Source organism: Ramularia collo-cygni (assembly GCF_900074925.1).
Source record: "Ramularia collo-cygni strain URUG2 genome assembly, contig: RCC_scaffold08, whole genome shotgun sequence".
Classification (NCBI taxonomy): Eukaryota; Fungi; Ascomycota; class Dothideomycetes; order Mycosphaerellales; family Mycosphaerellaceae; genus Ramularia; species Ramularia collo-cygni.
In genome coordinates this window covers 103,642-125,357 of record NW_019716262.1, presented here as the reverse complement: position 1 = coordinate 125,357, position 21,716 = coordinate 103,642, and the positions used below count along the sequence as shown (strand labels likewise).

The window sequence follows — 21,716 nt, the reverse complement described above, 5'->3', positions numbered from 1 at the left end:
TGGGCCAAGGTCACGCTTGGCGGGTCGCTTGGCGGGTCCATGGGAGGAGGCGCTGTCAGAGTCGACATCAATATCAGTGTCAACGACGTTGGTATTCGATTTGACAACGCCTCCGAAGAACTTTGGGCCAATATCACGCCTGGCGTGGCCAGGGCTGGTGAAAATGGCAGAGGTTTCCTGAAGCGAAGGTAAGCATGTGTCTCAAGGTTTGGGGAAGCCTAGAGGCGTATTGACGTACATCCTGGTTGCCCTGTCCAATGTTAATATCGGCCACGTCTGCTAGGATTCCATCTGAAGTCGATTTAGCGTGTGTCTTAGGAACAGGGAAGGGGAGGGCACGGGACATACTGCCTCCATTTGCGGCACGCTTGTAGCCGTGGTGGTCATCGTGGTGGTCATCGTAGTGGGCATCGTGGTGGGGGGCATCGTAGTGGGCATCGTGGTGGTCATAGCGGTGGTCATCGTGGTCCGCAAAGTAAATGGTCTTAGTCTGGAGAATTGGTGAGTATAGTCTCTCGGGGTTCGAAATCTCTGTAATTCAATCACCTCATCTTGATTGTGCGATCCGATGTTGGCGTCCAGAACATCACTCAAAATGCTGGCAATCGTCAGTAAGAGGATGACAAGCTTGTCAGWTCCAACTGACCCGTTTCCACCGTTTGCGGCACGCTTCCATCCGTTTCCATGGCGCCGAGAGTCGAAGGCGATGTCAGTGTCGACGACGTTGGTGGTAGAGGACACGATGCCTCCGGACATCTTTGGGCCAATGTCGCGCTTGTCAGATCGGCCGACGATTGAAGTCTCATCTTGGTGTCCCTGAGAGATGAGTGTTAGCGTATAATCAGGGAATGCTCACGATCATGAGAGCCTACCTCTCCAATGTTAACATCGGCCAAGTCGGCCAGGATGCCATTGCCTCCGTTAGGAAGAGGCGAAGCAGCTGCCACAGCGCAGAGGGCCAAAAGGATCTCGAGCTTCATGACCATCTGTGCCAAGTGTTAGATGCGGTCGCAATGATGTGGATCGGATTGCAACTTACATTTGCGGTGGTGGAGGAGTTGAGTTAGGATGAAGTATTAGACAATAAACAATAATAATAAGTAATAAAGAATAAAAGAAGAAAGAAGTGAGAGACTGGGGAGAAAGTAAGTAAGGGATCGAGGGATGTAGGAAGCTCTTGATTAAAGTAATGTAGTAAGGTAGGTAGTGTTGGTGTTGTGAGGAGGTGAAGAGCTGATGAGTTGATGATGAGAGAGTATTATGGGCGGAGAGGTGAAGGTGTTATATAGCAGAATGCTTCACCATCCCTTCATGTTACCATCATCTCCACCTCAACGTGAACTGCCCATCACGGCATTCGACGTGGCTGGTTGTCCGGTGGTCCACTCAAGGAAGGACCCCCTGTTGCACCGTGACTGCCCACCGGCGTGTTGTGCAGGTGAGGTTTCACTGTGGTTGCCAATTCCATGCCGCCGTTGCGTTGCGTTGCGTTGCGTTGCGTTGCGTTGCGTTGACGTCGTCCAGGGCTTGATTTGGTCWTTGGCACGTGTGTACCCGTCAGTTACAACGGCTTTGGTTTGACGGGGAATTGCATCTTGACCCGATTGTTCCCCGCATCCATCATACCTTATGATGGATGCGCATTCCCAGTTCGCATGGAGGGATCGAAGATGCGCATGAGAGGTGGGCCAAGTCACCTGCTGACGGGAGGAGTCGGAATCGATGACAGAGTGACAGACAACAACGCAGGTACGATGGAGATCTTCCCGGCCTGCATCCGCTGCAGCCTTACCGAGCTGCGTCCGTTTGAGCAAAACCGTTGCATCGCTCCCGACCTGCATCCATCAACTGTCCGCAAATCTGTGAACCACGAATCCCCTTGACAAAGTAGCCCGAATCCCACCAAAACCGTTGACACGAACCGTCTTCTTGATACCTACACGTACACCTGCAATCTATTATTAAACGTTCCCGCTCCAACGGTTCCTTTCCAGACCAAAGCACCACCCACGTTGCGTTGCCGAAATGCTGCGTTGCCATGAACTCTGCCGTTCGTATATTGTCCTGGACGGCCTGGAACGGCCCGCTATGTCTTACATTCGTTGACGTCGAAATGTTTTAGGATCATAACATACACCGTTGATTGAACAGAAACGGGACGATCCCACTCTTTCTCATCGCTGCACGTGCGATCGTTCCTGAATCCTTGACAACAAGATGAAGAGCTCGGTGGGACTTGTGATTCAACGATCATATCGCCCATGTTCGTTTTGCCAATCTTTCCACATCCAATACGACGCCCTAGCCATCAAGTGCCGTTGTAAGGCAACATTGTCACTTTGATTCTAAAAATGGCCCACGACCAAGGGTACAACCTTGCACGATGCCTCCAGGCTGTAAGGTGAGGGAAGTCAGGGAAACAGGAACTCGCGGAATTGGGCGTGGGGTCAAGGAAAAACGCGAGTCGCAGAATCATTGGATAGATAACATCGATGCAGGATGCTTCTTGTGACAACTCGAGAGATGAAATGATAGCACAATCAATCAATCTTACAAGCTTCCTACCTACCTCTAATACCGACACTCGCTTACAATCAACAAACAACAGTAGTGTTAGGGTGTAGTACAATGTAGCAATGACAGCAAGAAAACGGAGCCTCCCCTCAATCCCGACATGGCGTTGCTCTGTTGCGTTTTGCATCCCAGTATCGGGAGTCCGTGGTGATCGGTGTCGATGGTCGTGTCGTGTCGTGTCGTCCAGGCGGCCGAGTCGTGCTTACMCTTGAGGAGGTAGTCCGACTCACCGTAGGTTCAGGTTGGGATGAAGGCCATAGTTGGCCTCAGTTTGTCGGTCGGAGATCTTCCACCACCGCGCGAGACATCTACTGGTGAGTTGCAGTCGAGCTGTTCCGATTAGTATACTTACCCCAACTTGACCTCTGTGGAAATCATCAGGAGGAGAATGGGGGAACCTTACCTCTTACCCTTCTGATCAAACATCGTGCAAGGCGCACTCTAGTATCTCCTCCGCTGCCTGGAATCCTCATACCCACCACCATCATGTGAACGCTTCTGGCCAGGATTGTACGAATCTCTGCCTCCTCCTCCACCACCACCGTCCCGGTCGCGGTCCCGGTATCCGCCTCCACCTCGGGGCGGTAATGGCTCAAAGTTGGCATTGTCGCGTCCACCACGTCCTCCACCGCCGAATCCGCGGTCATCTCCTCCACGACCGCCGTACCCACCTCCACCTCCGTAGCCACCACGAGGGCCAGCTGGCGCACCGTCAGGATAGCCTCGTGAGCCTCCACTGCCACGGTCGAATCCACCGCGGAAGCCACCACCACCCCTGCCGCCTCTGAAGCCGCCTCCGCGATCATTGAAACCGCCGCGGAAACCTCCCCGGCCTCCGAAGCCGCCTGGACCCATGGGTGGACCTCCAAAGCCACCTCCGGATGGTTTTGACACTGCTTTAGTGTAGTGTCGTCCGCCCAGGCCGCCGCCGAAGCGTCGGGGCTTCCAGTCGGTAACTGTACGTCCGCGCTCCACATCGACCAGTACAGGTCTGCCGCGGATTGTGAGACGTTCGCACTCCTTGTATGCAGCTGAGAAGACAAGTCAGTCAGAACACTCGAAAGTTGGAGGTTGGGGATACCGACCCTTCATATCGTGCTCCTTTTCGAACAGCACAAAGGCATACCCTCTCGGCTTCGCGCCCTTTTTGATGTCACCATTCTCATCCACCGGCATTACAATGCGCACGCGCTCAATTGGCCCGAAGCGACTAAACTCCATCTCGAGGTCCTTGCTGACAGCGTTGTATGGAAGGCGGCCAACGAACAGAGTGGAAAAGKCATCGCCTCTGATGTTCTTGTCCTTTGTGGGATTGTAGAGCTCTTTGGCGCCTTCGTTCTTGAGCCATTCCTGCTTCCAGATCTTCTCGTTTTTGATGCGATCGCGACGTTCGAGCCAGGATTCCGAGATGGGCACGGGATCCGAGTCTGCGTTCTTGACCTTTTCGGCGAGTGCCGGAAGGAAAGCGGCGACGCCATCAATGCGGTGAGTGCGGCGGTCTTCTGGCGGGAAATCGTGGGCCGGGAGGTATCTGAGCGGCGGACGAGGCTGGAAGAGGGCCAACAAGTTTGGGGGGAGATGATGGGTCATGGCTGTGATTGCGCCGTGTTGACCGGGCAAGGTCGAGGGGGTAGTGTGCAGTGAAGTCGCGCACAACTGGCCTCACGCCACTCACTCTTCGAAGAATCAGAAAATGAGGTGTCTGCAAGAGTGTGATTAGTGGGTGATGACACGGAATTGCTGTGATGGCGGTGGTGATGTCGCGGTCGTGTCTGATGTTCGGGAAAGGGACAAGTTACGCGATGAAAGTTGATTCCAGGCCGTGCTTCAGCCACAGTGAGCTAGAACTGCATGTAGCAGTGTGGCGGTGCGATCCGTGACATCAACTTCCAACTCTATCATCTCCATTTCCCGACCAAAACAACACCTCCTCACCATCTTCCCCCCAAATGTCCCCAACATGATGAGCGCCAGGCAGTTGTCCTCCAGCCTTCGGGCGAGGCTGCTGAGACCGTCGCTCAAGCCAACAACCACACCTGCTTTTTCACGGCCCATCTCATCCGCCTCTTTCCTGCAAAGATCAACCACACYCCGTCCGACCACGATCCGGAAAAGCTGGCCGCTGGGATATAATGCTGTCCACAACCTACCCGCCATTCGGCAAGCAAGTTTTGCCCGAGTCCTCCCCAAGTTGGCCCTCAAAATGGTTCGCTTGCCGATGATGCTCGCTGGAATGGCTGTCGGCGGCGTGGCATACATTCAATACCAGGCAGCCGCCGCGGGGACCTACGCAATGGACGTCTTGGGCAAAGCCAGAGACTCGACCATGGGTGCTGCGAATGGACTTTTAGAGGGCATGGGAGGAGTATTCGCGAGAGTGAGCGACGGGTTTGACAAGACCAAAGACGATGTCAAGGGCGTGCAGATGCCGCAGTGGATGCGGGACATCTACGAGGGAAAGACAGCAGAAGGCGGTGGTGGAGGCGGTGGTGAAGGTGGACCTAACGAACCTCAGAAAAGCGGCATGGGCGCTGCGGCGGGTGCTGCTACTGCAGGTGCATTCGCGCTTAATGCCGACGGCGAAGATGACGACCGATCAGTCGGCGAGGCGGCGCGAGATGATCAAATGATGATGCTCACACGGAAGATGATTGAGATTCGCACATTGCTTCAGACCATCGGACAGTCGGAGACTCTCACTCTCCCCTCGATTGTTGTCGTGGGATCGCAGTCATCTGGAAAGAGTTCGGTGCTGGAAGCGATTGTCGGTCACGAATTCCTTCCCAAAGGATCCAACATGGTCACACGTCGACCCATTGAATTAACGCTAGTCAATACCCCCAACGCACAAGCAGAGTATGGCGAGTTTCCCGCACTTGGACTTGGGAAGGTGACAGACTTCACCCAGATTCAAAGGACACTCACTGATCTCAACCTTGCCGTCCCCGAAGCCGACTGTGTTTCAGACGATCCCATTCAACTGCGCATCTACTCTCCTAATGTGCCTGATCTATCACTGATCGATCTGCCCGGTTACATTCAGGTCGAGGCTTTCGACCAGCCAACAGAGCTGAAGACCAAGATTCAGGACCTATGCGACAAGTACATCCAAGCGCCAAATATCATCCTGGCCATCTCAGCCGCCGACGTCGATCTTGCCAATTCTACAGCTCTGCGAGCTTCACGAAGAGCAGACCCACGAGGCGAGCGCACCATCGGTGTCGTCACTAAGATGGACCTGGTAGACCCGATTCGAGGCGCTCAGATCCTCACTGACAAGAACTACCCGCTTCGTCTGGGATATGTCGGCGTGGTAGCCAAGGTACCTTCCGAGTCCAAGTCACTCTTCTCCCGCGGCTCTGCGAGCATCACCTCCCTCATCACCAAGAATGAGACTGCATTCTTCGGTTCCCGCCCAGAGATCTTCGGACCGGACAGCAAGCAGAATCTCACGGTCRGCACGCCTGCTCTCCGAAAGAAGCTCATGCACGTCCTCGAAGCAACAATGTCTTCTTCCTTGAAGACTACCAGCGAAGCGATTAACCATGAGCTTGCCGAAGCTTCGTACGAGTTCAAAGTGCAGTACAACGAACGCCCTCTGTCCGCAGAGTCCTACCTCGCGGAATCTCTTGACGCATTCAAGCATGGCTTCAAGAAGATCTCCGAGACGTTTGGAAGGAAAGAAGTGCGCGAGATTGTTAAGAAAGAACTCGATCAGCAAGTCCTGAACCTTCTCGCACAGCGGTATTGGAATCGTCCAGTTGAGGATCTCCGCCCTGTCGATCCGGATAGTGAGAGCATTCGCGATCCTCTATCCACCCTGCCCAAAGCCGACCCGGAAAATCCTCTTTGGCACTTGAAGTTGGATGCATCGACTTCGACGCTCACAAAGCTTGGAATCGGTAGACTAGCAGCAAGCGTCACCGCCCAAGCTCTTCACGCTTCGGTGCAGGAGCTGATTGCCACCACACCATTTGCCAACCACCCTTTCGCAGTCGCAGCAATCACACAAGCCAGCGAGAACATCCTTACCGACCTCGCATTCGAGACCGCAGATGAACTAGAAATCTGCGTGAAGCCTTATAAATACCGCGTAGAAGTCGACGATCAGGAATGGAAAGCCGGACGGGCCAACATTACCAGGGTGTTGAAGCAAGAACTTTCAGCTTGCGAGTCTGCGAAGAAGCAGATTGAGGAGTCGATTGGTGGGAGGAGAAAGACGAACGACGTGGTGGGATTCATCGAGAGGGTGAGAAAGGGGGAAGTTGTTCTTGAGAACCAGGCCGGTGGTGCTGGCGGCTTCTCTTCCGCTTTGCTGGAGAAGGGCAAGGAGGCGCTCTTCTTGTCTGATCGTGCGAGCATCCTGAAGATGCGTATTGCGGCGATACAGAGCAGACAATGTAACCTACCCGGAAACAAGGTGTATTGCCCGGAAGTGTTTCTGGATGCTGTGGGGGGAAAGTTGACAAACACCGCTGATCTGTTCCTGGACGCGGAATTGTTGAGCAAATTCTACTATCAATTCCCGCGGGTGTTGGAGAAGTGGGGTAGAGAACTGGATGAGGGAAGCGTGGAGAGATTGGCCAGGGAGGATGTCAAGGTCCGGAGACATTTGGATGTCGTGAGGAGGAAGGAGGGGTTGGAGAGGGTATTGAGGGAGATGGAGGGGTTGAGGATGCTTGAGGGCAGAGAAAGAGGGAGAGAGGAGAGGCGAAAGGTCGGGCAGGAGTCGAGGAGGAAGGGTTGGTTCAGTTGATGAAAAGAGATGATCCAGGGCGTTGACTTTTGTTTGATGGGAAAAAAATGATACCACTGACGTTTTGTTTATTGCTTGTGGAGGAACAGCGAGGGATTCCACTCTTTCTAGATGATAATTGATTGTTTAATCTTCTGTGTGATCATCGCTGTTGTCATTCACCTCTTTTTTATAAAGTAAGGTACTTGCAGTCCTCCATGAGGTGTCCACGATGATTAGGGTCAGGGTTGGGGTAGTACGATAGTTGGCTATACTCTTCTGCGTGATGTACACGGCTTTGGATAAGTATTACATGTCCTATTGGTGTGTTTTATATGAGTCTGGGGGCTGTAGTGTGATGTTGGCTGGGGTTGTTGAGTTTTGAGCTATTTTCGAGATATCTCCCTACTTTCTTTAGAACACTATAAATGTGCGACACCGGATGCCCACCGGCGACTGTGCCAGATGAATAAACCACGAAAAGGTATTACAGATTCTATACATCTATGCATTTGCTGTGCTTCTATCCTCCAGTTCCACAGTGTTCTATTCATTGGTCACGCTTCCTTCCTTCCTTCGCTCCGCTCCTTTATGCTTCCTTCCCCACGCATATGTGCACCAAATGGAAGTCACCACCGAGAGGATAAAGGCTCCATGGCAAGACAACATCCACGTGAATTGTAGACACTGCATGTATCTATCACCTCTCACAAGCATCCTCTTCCTGTTATGCAGCCACATCATCTACAAAAATTGAACGTACTTGGGAGGAGAAGCATTCTTCTGCGTCCTGCCCCTCTCCAACAACCACACCGACACCTGAATGTACGACAGACGCACGATGCCTCTCAACAAGAAGCACCAACACCACACGAATCCTTCCTCGAACAGCTGTCGCAATGGTCCAGGTACAGCATCTCCTCCCCCGAAGCGGCATCCATCGAATTGACCTGATATCTCGAACTGACCTGATATTGCAGCACCCACCTCTCCCACGACACCCTGATTGATGTCCAGGTCCCCCAGAACCTTCCACTCCAAGTCCAGGCTTCCCTCCTCATCTCGGCCACCAGACCACGGGCTAGAACGGCAATCTCGTGGCCATCAGAATCCGATCGACAGCCCGAGTTTCTCGCCCAGCCAACTCTGGACCTGAAAGGCTATCCCCCGTCCGCGTCTCTGACCTTCCTGTACTGGCTATACAACCGCCATCTACCTCGTCATGAAGCCAACTCCTCTCCCACGCGTAACAATCGTGCTTGTCAAGAACGCTACAACGACCTCCTCAGCGACGCCTACCTCGTCGGTGCTTCTGTCAACTCGCCCGCGTTCCAGAACACTGTTATCCGCGCTCTCGCACAGGCTCTGTGGAAGGAGGAGTTCGATGCAGCGAGGAGTCCATTTCCGCATCACAGTTCCGCGATCCCGTGGGCGAGAAAGACGTGGGAGAAAGCAAATGGGAGAGCTGAAGGAGAGAAGTTGGCCGAGTTTGCGGTGGATGTTGCGGCAAGGAGGGTCTTCGTCGTAGGATCCAAGGGGATGGTGCTCACACGAGAGGAGAGGGAATGTCTGAGTGGGAGGGAGAGTTTTGCAGGGAGCGTTTTTGCAAGTGTTGGTGGTCAGATTGGCGTCAAAGGGGTAGGAATAAGAGAGCTGGGTAGGGTGGGAGAGGTCGAAGAGATGGGATGAAGGAACATGGAAGGCGGCTCTCATCTCCAGCCTGCGTTTTTGATCGGCATGATATCCTGTAGCGCAGAAGAGTCTGTGACTGTGACTCGGATCTTTGGGCTGTGTGCTAGAGCAAGCCGCCTGAAGGTATCTCGTTTGAACCGGCGACATGTCTGCATCAACACGTCTTCCACGCATCCTGAAGTGCGATGATACCCGGCACCATACCCGACATTCCCAACAACGCCTCACTGATCGGACTGTTCTCCTCATCCCACAGACTCCAAYGCAACCCGCCCGGCAACCATCCCAGATTGGCATACAATTCCCTCCACCACCGCTGCTCCAACTCCCGACTCTGCACCTTCATCTCCTTCTCCCCATCGTCCACACTCTCCGCTCCGAAATCTTCATTGTACCTCAAACTTCTCACTCTCGCCAATCTCGCAAACTCCAACATTATCTCCGCCAACCAAAACCTCGAACTCCACAACCACCACTTGCCCTCCTTGGCCACAAACCTCCCATCCCTCAAAACGCCCTTTTGCACCAGAAATGCCAAATTCTCAAACAACTGCCATCCTACCGTAGTCCCCACCTGCGCCCACGCCAACACGTTAAGCGCCGGATCTCTCTTTGGATGTTGCCACATTTCTCTTGCTCGCGCGTACAATTTCACCAACCCCCACATGCGAGAGAATGTTCGGAAATCATTGACGGCGTCTCCCAGAGAACGGACGGAGGCACAGGCAGTTGTGAGACGTAAGTGGGGCGGTTCGATGGTCGCTGTGAGGATTTCGCCCGGTAGCAGGGAACCCGAGGCTTTGGTTGCGATTTCTTCAGCGAGAAGGCGGTAGCGGTGGGTTAGGAGGCGGGTGAGTTGGGAGTGGGTTAGGAGGAGGGTGTAGTAGAGGGTGCAGCATGTTGCTGACGCTCCATGTTGGGTTGAGAGGAGTCGGGAGAGGTGGGCGAGGAAGTTGTCGGAGGTTTTGAGGAGAGCGGTTAGGGGTGGTGTCGTTGGCGCCATTGTTTTTTGTTGCGGTCTTAGGTACTGATGGAGTGATAAGGGATGTTGAGATATTTCTGTGGACTACCTTATTACTCTGTTGATGCGATGCTTCACATGTCATTTGCCTCGGCCGGAAAATTCTTGGCGGACTACAGCATCATCTCGCAGGTGAGATGAACATCACCGCCCAATTCCTCGATCTCTCACAACAGGGCTGGTGAATTTGAAGATTGCCGCCTCTCTTTGTAGTTAGTCGGCGACAACGCTCACGACCAGGTGGCTACAAGCATAAAAGCTGCAGCCTTGCGGAGAGTCAAGTCGTGTACCAGGCAAGATTGGTAGTTTCTGCAACAACGATTGTACGATCAAGAAAATACATTATTCGATAAGACATTCGACACTAGCCGTACTTGACTCTCCGTAAGGCTACTGCTTTTTGTGCTTTTAGCCACCTGTTCGTGAGCGTTGTCGCCGACTTACTATAAGGAGAGGCTCCCACCTACTGTGTTTGCATCTCTCTATTCTTCATAGTCAGTCAAGTCAGACTCGATGCCGCTCTGCATATTACGGAGAGAGGTTCAAGGCCCGGTGAACTTGAAGGTTGCCGCCCTACTTACCTGTACCAGGCAAAATTGGTATTTTCTGTACTAAGGACAGCACGATTATGAAGACCTTTTGGCTCTCCGCAAGGCTATTGCTTTTTGTCCTTATAGCTCCCTGTCTGTCCGTAAGCGTTGTCTTCGATATACCATAAGGAGAGGCGGCAATCTTTAATAAGACATTTAACTATCCGTGACCTTTGGCTCTCCGTAAGGCTGTTGCTTTTTGTGCTTGTAGCTCTCTGTCCATGAGCGTTGTCGTCGATTTATTACAAGGAGAGGCGGCAATCTTCAATAAGACACTCGACCATCCATAGCTAAATCTCCGTAAGGCTGCTGCTGCTTTTTGTGCTCATAGCCACCTGTTCGTGAGCCTTATCATCGACTCACTATAACGCAAGGCGGCAATTTTCAATAAGACACTCGACCATCCGTACTTGACTCTCCGCAAGGCTGCTGCAGCGCTTTTATGCTCATAGCTCCCTGTTCGTGAGCGTTGTCGTCGACTCACTTGAAGGAGAGGCGGCAAACAAGGAGAGGCGGCAGTCCCGCTTTCGCTGCTCTTCAAATCGCTCTTTCGATTGGGGCGAGCTGGTGGAGAGGCGATGCGTGGGGAGCTTTATCCAYGCATCGACGCCGGGCAGGCCATGCAGTTGATACAGGTCAATAAACACTTGCATCATCCTGTGGAGAGACACGACGACGACAAATGTTCCTGTAGAACCACTCGTTGCTCCCTGCCTTGAGGAACAGCTTTCCCGGACCCCCCCCGATGCCTGATGTCAAGTGAGGTATGTTGGGTCGTGTAGTGGGCGTACATTTTTTTGAATGTTGCTGCCCACCTCCCAATACTTCATTGAGCAATGCTCGACGAGACAGATGAATCTACCTGGTCTCGCTGGCACGGTGGCGTGGCTGTTATTGGCCGCAGCGGGGTCGAACACGAAACCACAGCAATCGGCTGATACAATGTGGATGTGGTCGTGCGATACATCAGCGTCAGACGCACTGTCGTCGATGGAGTCATCGTCAGTGATAATATTATTACGGGCCGGACGCCTCTTGCCCTTTGCTGTCTTCGATGCGGATGCCGTGGTACGGATCTTCGACAGTACGTTTGATGCGCTGTCGTCGAGGAATTCGTCGTCGAAGAAAGAAGTCGTTGGCCGCCGCCGCAATGTCCCTGGATTTCTTGGCTGCAGCCTTGCGGGCTGGTTGCTTCTTGCCCCTTGATTACTTTGATGCGGATTTCGTCGCTCGAGTCCTCAATAGTGTGTCGGACCAGAGCTGTCGATATGAGGAGTATTCACAAGGAAAAGGCATCCCTAGTTATATCCATAGTCTCCCGAGGCCTCGCTCTCTATTGGCTCGATGATTTAAAGCTTGTTGGTATCCCTGCTACTGGCAGAGTGGCCGTGAATTAATCGAGAGAGCAGTTCAGGGCGCTGCTCTTGTTGATGATTTCTTATAGAATATCGACCCGACAGCTCTGACTTTCACAGTGGATTATAGCAAAGCCAATCCAACACCTACCTAGGTACCTACGCATGAACATCTGCTGGCATCACACCTATATAGTAGTGACCAACTCAATACAGCGCATAGCAGAAATTACTTTGAATTTAACGTAGAATCACGATAATCACAGAGCAGTGGTCGTGTGCAACGTGATGATAAGGTACATGTAGGTTGTATTTTATACCTACTCTCGCCATCACAACTCAGCAAAGTTCTTCCACCATGAAGTCATCTGTGYTGCTACGAACTGCCGTTGACGAATTCCGAGCGCTGCCATCAATTGCCTCCATCATTCAGCTGTATCAGCAGTTGCCTTCATGTCCTCGTCTTCCTTTCCCCGGCATTTTCTAGCCTCGTCTGGTGACATCTCCAACGCTCTCTTCTTCGGGTGCGGTTGAACCAGGACTGTACCAAATGCGGCACACTCACATTCGACACACTCACATCCGACGCACTCGCAATCGGCCGACCCTGTGACAGGGCAGGGAACCAGCTTTTTTCTCATCATGTAGCTCGCGAGAGCTCTCAGTGCTCCCTTCTTCCTCATATCCTCGATGCACAGGATGTTCCCGAAGACAAAGTGGAACCGACTTCGCCCTCGTGGCCGCGACGTTGATCATGTTCGATGTGCATTGCGTCCCAAAGTGTGAACACGCCGATGCCATCGTGAGAACAATCCCAGACGAGCGGCCTTGTGCTTCCCTCACAGCCCATCCATACACGCAGACCTGCGAGTTCCCCGCCGCGGCTCGAACGGGCAAGCTCCACCATGACAGATTTCTTGTCTTCTACCGTCATTGTCTGAATGATGATACGATCTTTGGCGACACTACCGTGGACAAGGTCCTTCGCAGCCGATATGACGGCGTCTATGCATCGCGGGTTCGACATTGTTGGCGTTTTTCATTGTTGGAATTCCACCAGTCCCGAATGGGTGCTTTAAGACGATAGATACCAGAGAAGCCGCTAGGAATCCGATATTCCACTCTCTGTTTCGTTCTTAAGCTCTGTCCGGCCAGAAACCTCTAGATTGGTAGGGCGGTTCAATATCTAGGAGAGACTCTGTAGCTGCTATAGGTCTACGTAAGGATAAACTTGGAGAGACCGCCCTGAATCCGAGAGTTCACTCTCTGTTTCGTAGTTAAGCTCTATACAGCCAGAAACCTCTAGTTTAGTAGGGCAGCTCGATATCTAGGAGGGACTATGCAGCTGCTACAGGTCTGCGCAAGTATAACTTTGGAGAAACCGCGCTGAATCTAGAATTTCTACTCTCTGTTTCGTAGGTAAGCTCTATACAGCTAGAAACCTCTAGCTTAGTAGAGCGGTTCGATATCTAGGAGAGACTATGTAGCTGAAAACTAGACGTGGTCTATTCTAACATAGTAGACGCCTCTTCTTAGCTACTATAGGTTTACGCAAGGATAGACGTAGAGAAACCGCCCTAAACTGAAAGTTTCATCCTCGATTCTATCTGGGGTTTACGTACCTCCAGGACTCTCTAGCTAAGTAAGGCGTTTGAAACTATATGGGAGTGCAATCTCGAGATTCCACATGTAAGCCTAGTTCACTCTAGAGATCGCCCCTTTTACCTTAGCTCGCGAAGAGAAATGTGCAGGATCCGCCACAAATTTGGAAATTTACCTCTCTATTCTCAATCTAATTTATGTGCCTCTAAGAATCTCCAGCTTAGCATGGTGGCCTTGAATATAGCAGAGAGCGAAGTCGCTGCCTTTGAGTTGGCGAGTAAGATGTCCATCGTTCATAAACGAAAGAGCCTCGCGAGATGATACCGTCGTTGATACATACCGGACCGAAATTGCTAGCCCTTGCAAGTGATTCGGCCATTGTACGCCACTCATCATCCTGGGTCTCAATGTCGTGACCAGGGCGCAGTGTCAAGCGTTTTCCCTCTTTGAGTTTGGCGACGATCTCGTACGCCCAGATGGGAGATGTGCTGTGGTCGGTTTTGACATCCCACTGAAACTGAAACTCACCTCGGCCTTTCTGGTCCCATTTGCGGGCCGCAGCTCTGTTTACAGGGAGAAGTCGAGCCATCAGCACTTCACAGTCATCCGGAAGGAGCCTGAAGATCACGGCGCCGTCGTTGAGCTGAATTTCGTACTCGGCAAATTGAGAGTTCAGGCACATACCCAGGTATGGCCGCGGAGGCAGGCCGGCATTGGTGTCAAGGGCCTGCTTCGAACTTGCAGTTAAAGTCTGGTCGAGTGCTATACCCTCGCCGTCCGCGTAAACTGCACATGGACGTGGTCCAGCCCTCGAGCGGGTCATCTGAGTCGACCCTCCCCAATCCTCCAGCTGACCGATGATATGGTCGTCGATGGGGAAATATGGGTTTTGGGTGCTAGTGTCACCTGCGCCACGTTTCGTGTAGACACTGTTGATTTTGGGAACTCTCCTCGGGTGGTGCAAGCGGCAGCCCATTTCATCGGCTGAATCCTCAAATTCATGGAATCTGAATTCAGACACCCCGTCGTGGGATATCTCGATGCCGTGCTCATACGCACGCTYGTGCGGGACCCCGACCAGTCCTGGTATCTTGTTGCGAAAGGTGTGCGACTTCACTCCAGGCTCGCTCTCACTCACTCGAGGATCAGCGAAGAGCAAATTACCCTCCCGCAGGCGTTCCTCCACATTGCAAAAGAGTTTGTGTAGTTGCGAGAAAGAGTCCTGCAGGTTCTGCGGCAAGCAGGCCCGGTTCGCATGCAGAGCATCGAGGTGGGCAAGATGCACGAGGCTGTACTCCTGGATGTCATATGTCCTGAACTGTTCCTGCCATCTCTTGATATCGGGCTGCAGGTCTTTCTCGAATGTGTCGACGTGTGAACGCGCGTAGTTCGAGCGTTTGTGGTGCTCGGCGTGGGCAAGCAGAGTCGCAGTGAGGCGAGCGGGGTCATTGGACAGCTCAGTGAACATGTCAAGAGCAGACATGGTCGACRCCAGAATTGCACTCATCAACACTGCCTGAGCAGTCACTTTGCAGCGCTGCAGTGGCAGTAGCTTGGAAATGCGGTCCACAATGTCACCGGAGACGTCCACACCCGACTCGATTGCGGCATGTGACGACACGACTGGTTCGCGTATGACGACTTTTGTCTCCGGAATCAATCCCACCAGAATGTCGTCGAGGGTCTCTTCGGCTGGTTGTTCGGTGTCGATGGACGCATGAGCGTCGACGTCGTCCGCGTCCATTCTGTTATGTTGATCCGGAATGCGGTGAGCACAAGTGGATTCACCGTTGATTGTCAGTGGTGTGGACAGAAAGTCGAGGAAAGACACAGCAAACACGMACGGACCACCACCAAACGGAAAATCAAGTACGAGAGCTGGTGAAATTGAAGGTTGCCGCCCCTACCTGTATGTAGCAGGCGAGATCTTGTATCTGTGCAACAATCACAGCACGATTAAGAGGAATTGTTCGGTGAGACATTCGATCCTCCACATTTGACTCTCCGCAAGGCTGCTGCTTTTGGTGCTTATAGCTACCGGTTCGTGGGCGTTGTCGTCGATTTACCACATGGAGAGGCGGCAATCTTCAATTCCACCACCGGCCCTTGGTAGAAAAGTGGGATCTGGGCATGGAAGCTCCGCTCTAAACTTACATGCACTTAGCGTACGTAGTAGGAAAGGCAGGCAGGATCAATTCGTCCATATCTCGCTCTCACTCACTGTAGTAGGCACCATGTTACCAACATTATCTTGGTCTCACCACTCCTGGCAGTCGTCGAAATATCACCAGCCAGCGTGAGATCTTACTCGTACACTCCATCGTGCGGGCGGGCCAGATACACAGACATTGTCTCCAAGACGACACCCGCGTTGTGTGTTTGGAACATTGTCCCCTCCCTAGCTTCTCATCAACATAGCTGCGTAAATGGCAACCGAGACCGTGGTGTGGAAAATAATATTCAACAACTAGCTAGCCCTGGTTACTTTTGGGGCCGACGAAGGGTGACGAATGTCAAAATAAATGGAGCGAGGTGAGGTGAGGTGAGGTGAGGTGAGGTGAGGTGAGGTGAGGTGAATGGACGCGCGAAGTTTGACCGAGGGCTGGGGTCAGCTTGCCGACTCTCCGTGCACTGAAGCAAAGACCACGCTCGCGGGCAGGGTGCTACGACTACTAGAGCAAGCAATGTTACGGAGAGCTAAGTAAATGTCGGATAATGGCTTCTAAATTGTCTTGTCGTTCTCGTGGAGAGGACGTTGATTGAAGCATGCAGGGCGGCAACTTTCAGTTCACTCGCCGATGGTCGCGGTCTCTTCCCCACTCGCCTCCCTTTGGACGTGGATCAATCGCGCGCCAAGCGATGCCAGCGTCAACCTCACATTGCTTGAGAAGATCAATGCACCACCCAAACATCTGATCTGAACATATCATTCCACAATCATGTCTGCTGTTTACCTCATCTCAAAGTCAGCCTTCCAATGAACCGACAATCGCCAGCTGCATAAACTAACAAACCCTTTAGAGCCGTCGACCCAATCTTCGCCATGAGCATCGGTACTCTAGCGGCCGCAGTGCGCATCAATCGCGAGGAGAAGGAGAAGGGATTCACGACGGACCAGACGATTGCCAGTTTGAAGCGGAGGACTGCGGCGCTTTTTGGGGAGGCCAAGCAGGAGGGGAAGCAGGTTGTTGAGAAGGCAAGATGAGCGGGTTTACAAATGACGCTGCGTATCTTCAAACACATTTGGCTTCGAGAGCAGGAGGTCCACTATGAGGAGTATTGCTGGGGGTCAGGGACGGCGACTATATCCTGCTGCTGTCAGGATGCGGTTACTGGAATACCGCGACACACCGGACGTGGCAGAGAACCCACGCGCGGTACAAACACACGGGCTCAAGAAAGACCTGGAGGCGTCATTTCTGTGTGCACTCTCCGTACTCTTCAGGCCACTGGCGGAGGCTGACCAAGGATGGAGACGGAACCATCGGTTGTACGACGAGATGCAGGCTGTTATGCTCCCCACGATACAGAAGTGCATCCGAGGCAATATGCTGCATGCGTAGGGGAGCAGAGAATCAGGGACAGACGACAGACTATGCTAGGTGGGTGCTTATAGGCAGAACTCAGTTTGGGTGAGAAGGAAAATGTACATGATAGTATGGTATTACCAGATCTCTGGCCTTCTCGCRACCAAAATGTCATGCTCAACAAAAGCTCAACACGCCCTCTCTGCCAGTGCTATGGAGGGAGATCGTGGCGAGATTCGCCTTTCGATGATGGGCTATTTTCCTCATACAATCCTTGATCCGATTCATATCTTGATCAATTCACTTCCAAGCCTAGTCTGTGCTGAAGCAACTGGTCAGACGTATTGGCTGCTCCGGCCTACGATGGCGCGGAGGACGGGACTGTTGCTCCTGGGGACCTAGGGATCAGGGATGAATGTGCGGGCGAGTGACCATGGTGAAATCCGCTGCTGGTAGGAAGACACCCAGAGCGGCACCCAAACATCAGCCACACGCTGCATCTTCTCCACRACACCTGGAAGCTGGACCAATTCGAAATGGTCATTACCAGGAGGAATGCTTTCTTTCCATCTCCCACATGATCTGTATGCACATCATCTCTATGACACGATCCAGTATCCGCCACCAAGTAGCCCACCCAATACCAAAGCCGTCAAGATTCCAGCTCCGGCCTTATCAGCAGTGGATATCGAGTCGAACTTCAACTCACTGTTCCCACCCTTTCCTGCATCACGGTCACCGACCGAAGTACCACCAGTACCGTTGCCGACGGGTCCACGGACTCTGTCGATGAGGTTGGACTGGAACACCTCCAGGGCGTTCATCTGCTGCCCGACACCAAAGCCACCATCCCACTTGCCGGCCGCCCATGACGTTCCGCAGGTCACACCATTGCTGCCACCCGTACACTGGAAATGTATGTCAGTACCTCTGCTATTCCAACTTCACACTGGTATCCAACTTACCGATTTCGCCGCTGCCGTGGCCGATGACCTGATAAGTGGCATGATAATATCATGAGTCCACGGAGCGACCTTGACCGTAGCGGCCATCCATCTGGAAAGGTACGCCTTGAAAGTCTGCTGATCGATATTGCAGTTCTTCGACTGCTCGCAGRCAATCTCAACCATGATCGTGTCGGTGAAGAAGTTCGTTGTCGCGGATTTAAGCATGCCTTCTGTACGTGCTCGCCATTGACCTTGCTTATCACCCGTAGTCTGATGCACAAATTAGCGCTCTTCGCAGGAGAAAGGGCTACGCATGTACTCACCACATTCCACATGACCGCCGCGCCTAGCAAGTACACGCCAACATTGTACGACCACTGAATGTGGTTCATCTCCTGACATTTCAACAGAGAATCCGTACCGTCGAAGACTTGAAAGTTGTCGTTGACCATGCCAACCTGCCTCGACCAGTCCCACGTTGTCTCTGCCCAGTCAAGATACTCTTGGTCTCCCGTGTACATTCCCAAACGCGCGGCCAAGTTGAAGAAACATCCATTGGAGATTGCGTTTTTGTAGTTGTACCCTGGCTAATGTCAGTCCGACCCTGAACGTGGTGTACGGGACCAGCATACCAGTGTTGAAGCTGAACTTCTGCCATCTGAATCCTCCATTGCAAGTTCCATTGTCCCAGAGCGGATATTGTGAGTTGTATACCGCCTGAGCCAGCGCAAGCCATGAGGGCTGGTCTGGTTTCGGATTCGGGAAGTTGACCTCTGCAGCGGTCAAGGCTAGATTGTACAGAGTCTCAGCACAATTCACCAAACTTCACTTCCACCGCGTGGCGAACATACCAGCCATTCCCCAAAATGCTTGATCGTCGTTTCCCAAACTCGCAGACTGATTTTGAGGCATGTAATTGTCGTTTGATCCCACCTGGAACTGCATAGCTTCCGTCACCACGTCGTTGTATGTCGCATCTCCCGTGTAATACCAGTAATCAATCATCGCTCCAAACATGGCACCAGCCTCCCACCAGTAGTACGGTCCTGGAAGAAGTCCAGGAATATTGTACGGGCCAGACACATTGCCCTGATACCAGCTCATCATGCCATCAGCGGCCGTTCGGGCGGCGCTCATGATGGACTTGGGATCCTCCAGGTCGAGATCGATGGCGCTGATCGGAGTCAGCCTTGCGGCCAGCAGAACGCTGGCGAAGAGCGTTTGTGTCCTCATGGCTGTGGTATGGTAAACGAGTGTGTATGTCCACTAGGTCGGCAGATTGAATACTGCTCAGAAGTTCAGTTCAGGGAGACCGGGGATAGCGCGAATCGTCAATCGCTGGGCCGCCGCGTCTGGCTGCCATGCACAGAGCACAGACAGGTCTGCATCATGCCACCCTAGCCTCCGGCATGGCGGCGTGGTATTATTGGTTACACGGAACGCATAAAGTCTTGGCGGTTGCCGATCAGGAAGAGCTTTGTGAAGTGAGGTCTCGCATTATTTGATGACGAGCACATGGCGAGCATGGTTCTGTGGTAGGAAATTACCGCCAACCGTGTCAGCCGTGGAAAGCCAGCGCGTCTCACCAAATCAACCAAGTTTCTACCAAGATGAAGACGCGTCGCCAAGTTTGCACTGCCCCTTCGTCCCGTATTTGAAAGTGCCAAGAATCAAGGGAGTTTGGTGGCGTTTTTACGGTTCGATTCGAGCCAAAGCGGCACGCTAGCGAACACGCCCAAAGGACGCTAGAAACCGCTTCCAAAGTGGCAGGCGATCCATCATCACTCTCCTGTCGCAGCTCTTCACATGCAACACCATCTTCACCCACCACAATGCTACCGAACTCCATATTGTCGATTGTGATCGCCTTCGCCGCAACAGCGCTGGCAGCAGACCAGGGACCGGAAGTTTCTGGACCCCTTACTTTACAACACCGACCGCACACCAACTTCGAGACGTGCCGGTCATCACCCTCAAAGACCAATTGCGGATTCTGTTATATTGGAAACACATTTTTGGGCTGGAATTGCGCTTGCGACACATTTGTGAGTTGATTGTTTTGTCGTGTTTGTGGGCGCAGGGCAACATCTAATGCGGTCAACAGTGTTCTGGAACCATGGCCAACTGCTATTACATTACAGAGGCGGCCCCGAGCACCTGGACCCAGGTTACCTGTCAGCGCTGAGGAGAGATTCACTACGGATATTGGAGTTTGGTGACACAGGCCACTGGAGGCGCACGATGAAGTGGGAAAGACGGCCGACATCTCGAAGATGATCGCAAGCGAGCAGGGCAGAATGTTCAAACATTGGATGCTGAATGGGGGAATGCTGGCTGTTTGGCAACAGACCACGGAGGAGGAGACTCGGGCACGGAGCAGGTTGAAACGAAAGGTTGTAAAGTGGTAATGACACCCACTTCTGCTCATGGGAGTTCTCGGTTTCATTTCTGCATGTCTTTTGGTGCCTCAGACTCGTCACAATACACGAGCCTACAATCTCTCCCTCGATGCGAGTACCCTTCATGCCTGCTTGGCGYTGATGATGTCCACAAACGCAGGCTTGAGCGAGGCTCCACCAACGAGGAAACCGTCGATATCCTTCTCCTGTGCCAACTCCTTGCAGTTCTTCTCGCTCACGCTGCCTCCGTAAATGATTCTCGTCTTCTCCGCGGTATCAGCACCAAGCTCCTTGCTGATCCACGCACGAATAGCAGCGTGCACCTCTTGCGCCTGCTCCTTGGTGGCGACCTTTCCAGTGCCAATGGCCCAAACGGGCTCGTAGGCTACAACAACCTTGCTCCAGTCCTTGACCTCCTTGGAGACGGCGGCAAGCTGGGCAAGCACGACGTCCTGGGTCTTGCCCGCCTCACGCTGCTCCAGCGTCTCACCACAGCAGAGGATGACTCCAATGCCACCGTCGAGGGCAGTCTTGGTCTTCTTGGCGATGAAGTCCTCGGACTCGTTGAGGATGGTACGGCGTTCGCTGTGGCCGAGAATGGTCCAGGTGATGTTGCTATCCTTGAGCTGTGAGACCGAGATCTCGCCGGTGAAAGCACCATTTGGCTTGTCGAAGACGTTCTGTGCGGCGACCTCGATTCCGGAGCGGAGATGCTCGCGAGTGAGGAGCAGGTAGAGTGCTGGTGGTGAGATGACGACCTCGGTGTTGGGGTCGACCTTGGCGTCGTTGAGGTGCTTGACAATGTCCTTGRTGCCGGAAATGGTTCCGTTCATCTTGAAGTTGCCGCCCACGAAGAACTGACGCGCCATGATTGCTGAGTTTGAGGGTGATGTGAGGTTGAACTGGGGTTGATGAGGTTGATTTTAGAGTTGTACTGTTGTAGAGGGTTGTTGGGTCGTGTTGTTTCTGGAAAGAAAATAGAGGGGCACGCACGATGAGTGGGGGGACCTATGACGCTCGCCGATGTTTGGTCGAAGACAAACATTTCCGAAAGCTCCCGACAATTCTCTGCGTACCTTACCTTCACATGTACAATCAATCAATCAATTCCACAGCATCGCCAAAGTCCATGGCATTGTTTCACGAGGACCGAGGCGAATGCTGAAAGGCCCTCGTCGATGAATAGCGTCCAACGTCTCTCCAAGAAGAGGCCAGCTCTGGAACGTCGAGTTCAGCTTCTGCTGATGCGGACATTCGAGATATGCGTGAGAGGT

General features: G+C 52.8%; 10 protein-coding genes; 3 read left to right on the top strand and 7 right to left on the bottom strand.

Moving 5' to 3' along the window:
- Window positions 1-986, bottom strand: part of RCC_05582 (uncharacterized protein) — a gene marked incomplete at both ends in the record, with an annotated part of 1,354 nt that extends 368 nt beyond the window's left edge. Inside the window, 6 exons of the mRNA XM_023770850.1 lie at window positions 15-177; window positions 239-291; window positions 349-490; window positions 547-598; window positions 647-816; window positions 873-986. Of these exons, the coding sequence (XP_023626618.1) occupies window positions 15-177; window positions 239-291; window positions 349-490; window positions 547-598; window positions 647-816; window positions 873-986 (694 nt within the window).
- A 2,029-nt stretch (window positions 987-3,015) lies between these two features.
- Window positions 3,016-4,164, bottom strand: RCC_05581 (uncharacterized protein; the record flags this gene model as incomplete). XM_023770849.1 has 2 exons in its annotated part: window positions 3,016-3,605; window positions 3,660-4,164. 2 exons carry the CDS (start codon window positions 4,162-4,164, stop codon window positions 3,016-3,018), a joined length of 1,095 nt encoding a protein of 364 aa, XP_023626617.1.
- Window positions 4,165-4,777: 613 nt separating this feature from the next.
- RCC_05580 (probable protein MGM1, mitochondrial precursor) lies at window positions 4,778-7,330 on the top strand (the record flags this gene model as incomplete). The annotated part of the gene is made up of 1 exon (XM_023770848.1): window positions 4,778-7,330. One exon carries the CDS (start codon window positions 4,778-4,780, stop codon window positions 7,328-7,330), a length of 2,553 nt encoding a protein of 850 aa, XP_023626616.1.
- A 1,201-nt stretch (window positions 7,331-8,531) lies between these two features.
- RCC_05579 (uncharacterized protein) lies at window positions 8,532-8,837 on the top strand (the record flags this gene model as incomplete). Its single annotated transcript, XM_023770847.1, has 1 exon — window positions 8,532-8,837. One exon carries the CDS (start codon window positions 8,532-8,534, stop codon window positions 8,835-8,837), a length of 306 nt encoding a protein of 101 aa, XP_023626615.1.
- Window positions 8,838-9,155: 318 nt separating this feature from the next.
- RCC_05578 (uncharacterized protein) lies at window positions 9,156-10,004 on the bottom strand (the record flags this gene model as incomplete). Its single annotated transcript, XM_023770846.1, has 1 exon — window positions 9,156-10,004. The coding sequence occupies one exon, from the start codon at window positions 10,002-10,004 to the stop codon at window positions 9,156-9,158; it is 849 nt and encodes a 282-aa protein (XP_023626614.1).
- A 2,642-nt stretch (window positions 10,005-12,646) lies between these two features.
- On the bottom strand, window positions 12,647-12,994 carry RCC_05577 (uncharacterized protein; the record flags this gene model as incomplete). Its single annotated transcript, XM_023770845.1, has 1 exon — window positions 12,647-12,994. One exon carries the CDS (start codon window positions 12,992-12,994, stop codon window positions 12,647-12,649), a length of 348 nt encoding a protein of 115 aa, XP_023626613.1.
- Window positions 12,995-13,789: 795 nt separating this feature from the next.
- RCC_05576 (uncharacterized protein) lies at window positions 13,790-15,313 on the bottom strand (the record flags this gene model as incomplete). Its single annotated transcript, XM_023770844.1, has 1 exon — window positions 13,790-15,313. The coding sequence occupies one exon, from the start codon at window positions 15,311-15,313 to the stop codon at window positions 13,790-13,792; it is 1,524 nt and encodes a 507-aa protein (XP_023626612.1).
- Window positions 15,314-16,508: 1,195 nt separating this feature from the next.
- Window positions 16,509-16,774, top strand: RCC_05575 (uncharacterized protein; the record flags this gene model as incomplete). XM_023770843.1 has 2 exons in its annotated part: window positions 16,509-16,534; window positions 16,591-16,774. 2 exons carry the CDS (start codon window positions 16,509-16,511, stop codon window positions 16,772-16,774), a joined length of 210 nt encoding a protein of 69 aa, XP_023626611.1.
- Window positions 16,775-17,695: 921 nt separating this feature from the next.
- RCC_05574 (probable mannan endo-1,6-alpha-mannosidase DCW1 precursor) lies at window positions 17,696-19,276 on the bottom strand (the record flags this gene model as incomplete). XM_023770842.1 has 5 exons in its annotated part: window positions 17,696-18,004; window positions 18,062-18,313; window positions 18,367-18,626; window positions 18,676-18,831; window positions 18,895-19,276. The coding sequence occupies 5 exons, from the start codon at window positions 19,274-19,276 to the stop codon at window positions 17,696-17,698; spliced, it is 1,359 nt and encodes a 452-aa protein (XP_023626610.1).
- A 1,288-nt stretch (window positions 19,277-20,564) lies between these two features.
- Window positions 20,565-21,311, bottom strand: RCC_05573 (probable TPI1-triose-phosphate isomerase; the record flags this gene model as incomplete). The annotated part of the gene is made up of 1 exon (XM_023770841.1): window positions 20,565-21,311. The coding sequence occupies one exon, from the start codon at window positions 21,309-21,311 to the stop codon at window positions 20,565-20,567; it is 747 nt and encodes a 248-aa protein (XP_023626609.1).
- Window positions 21,312-21,716: the final 405 nt, after the last annotated feature.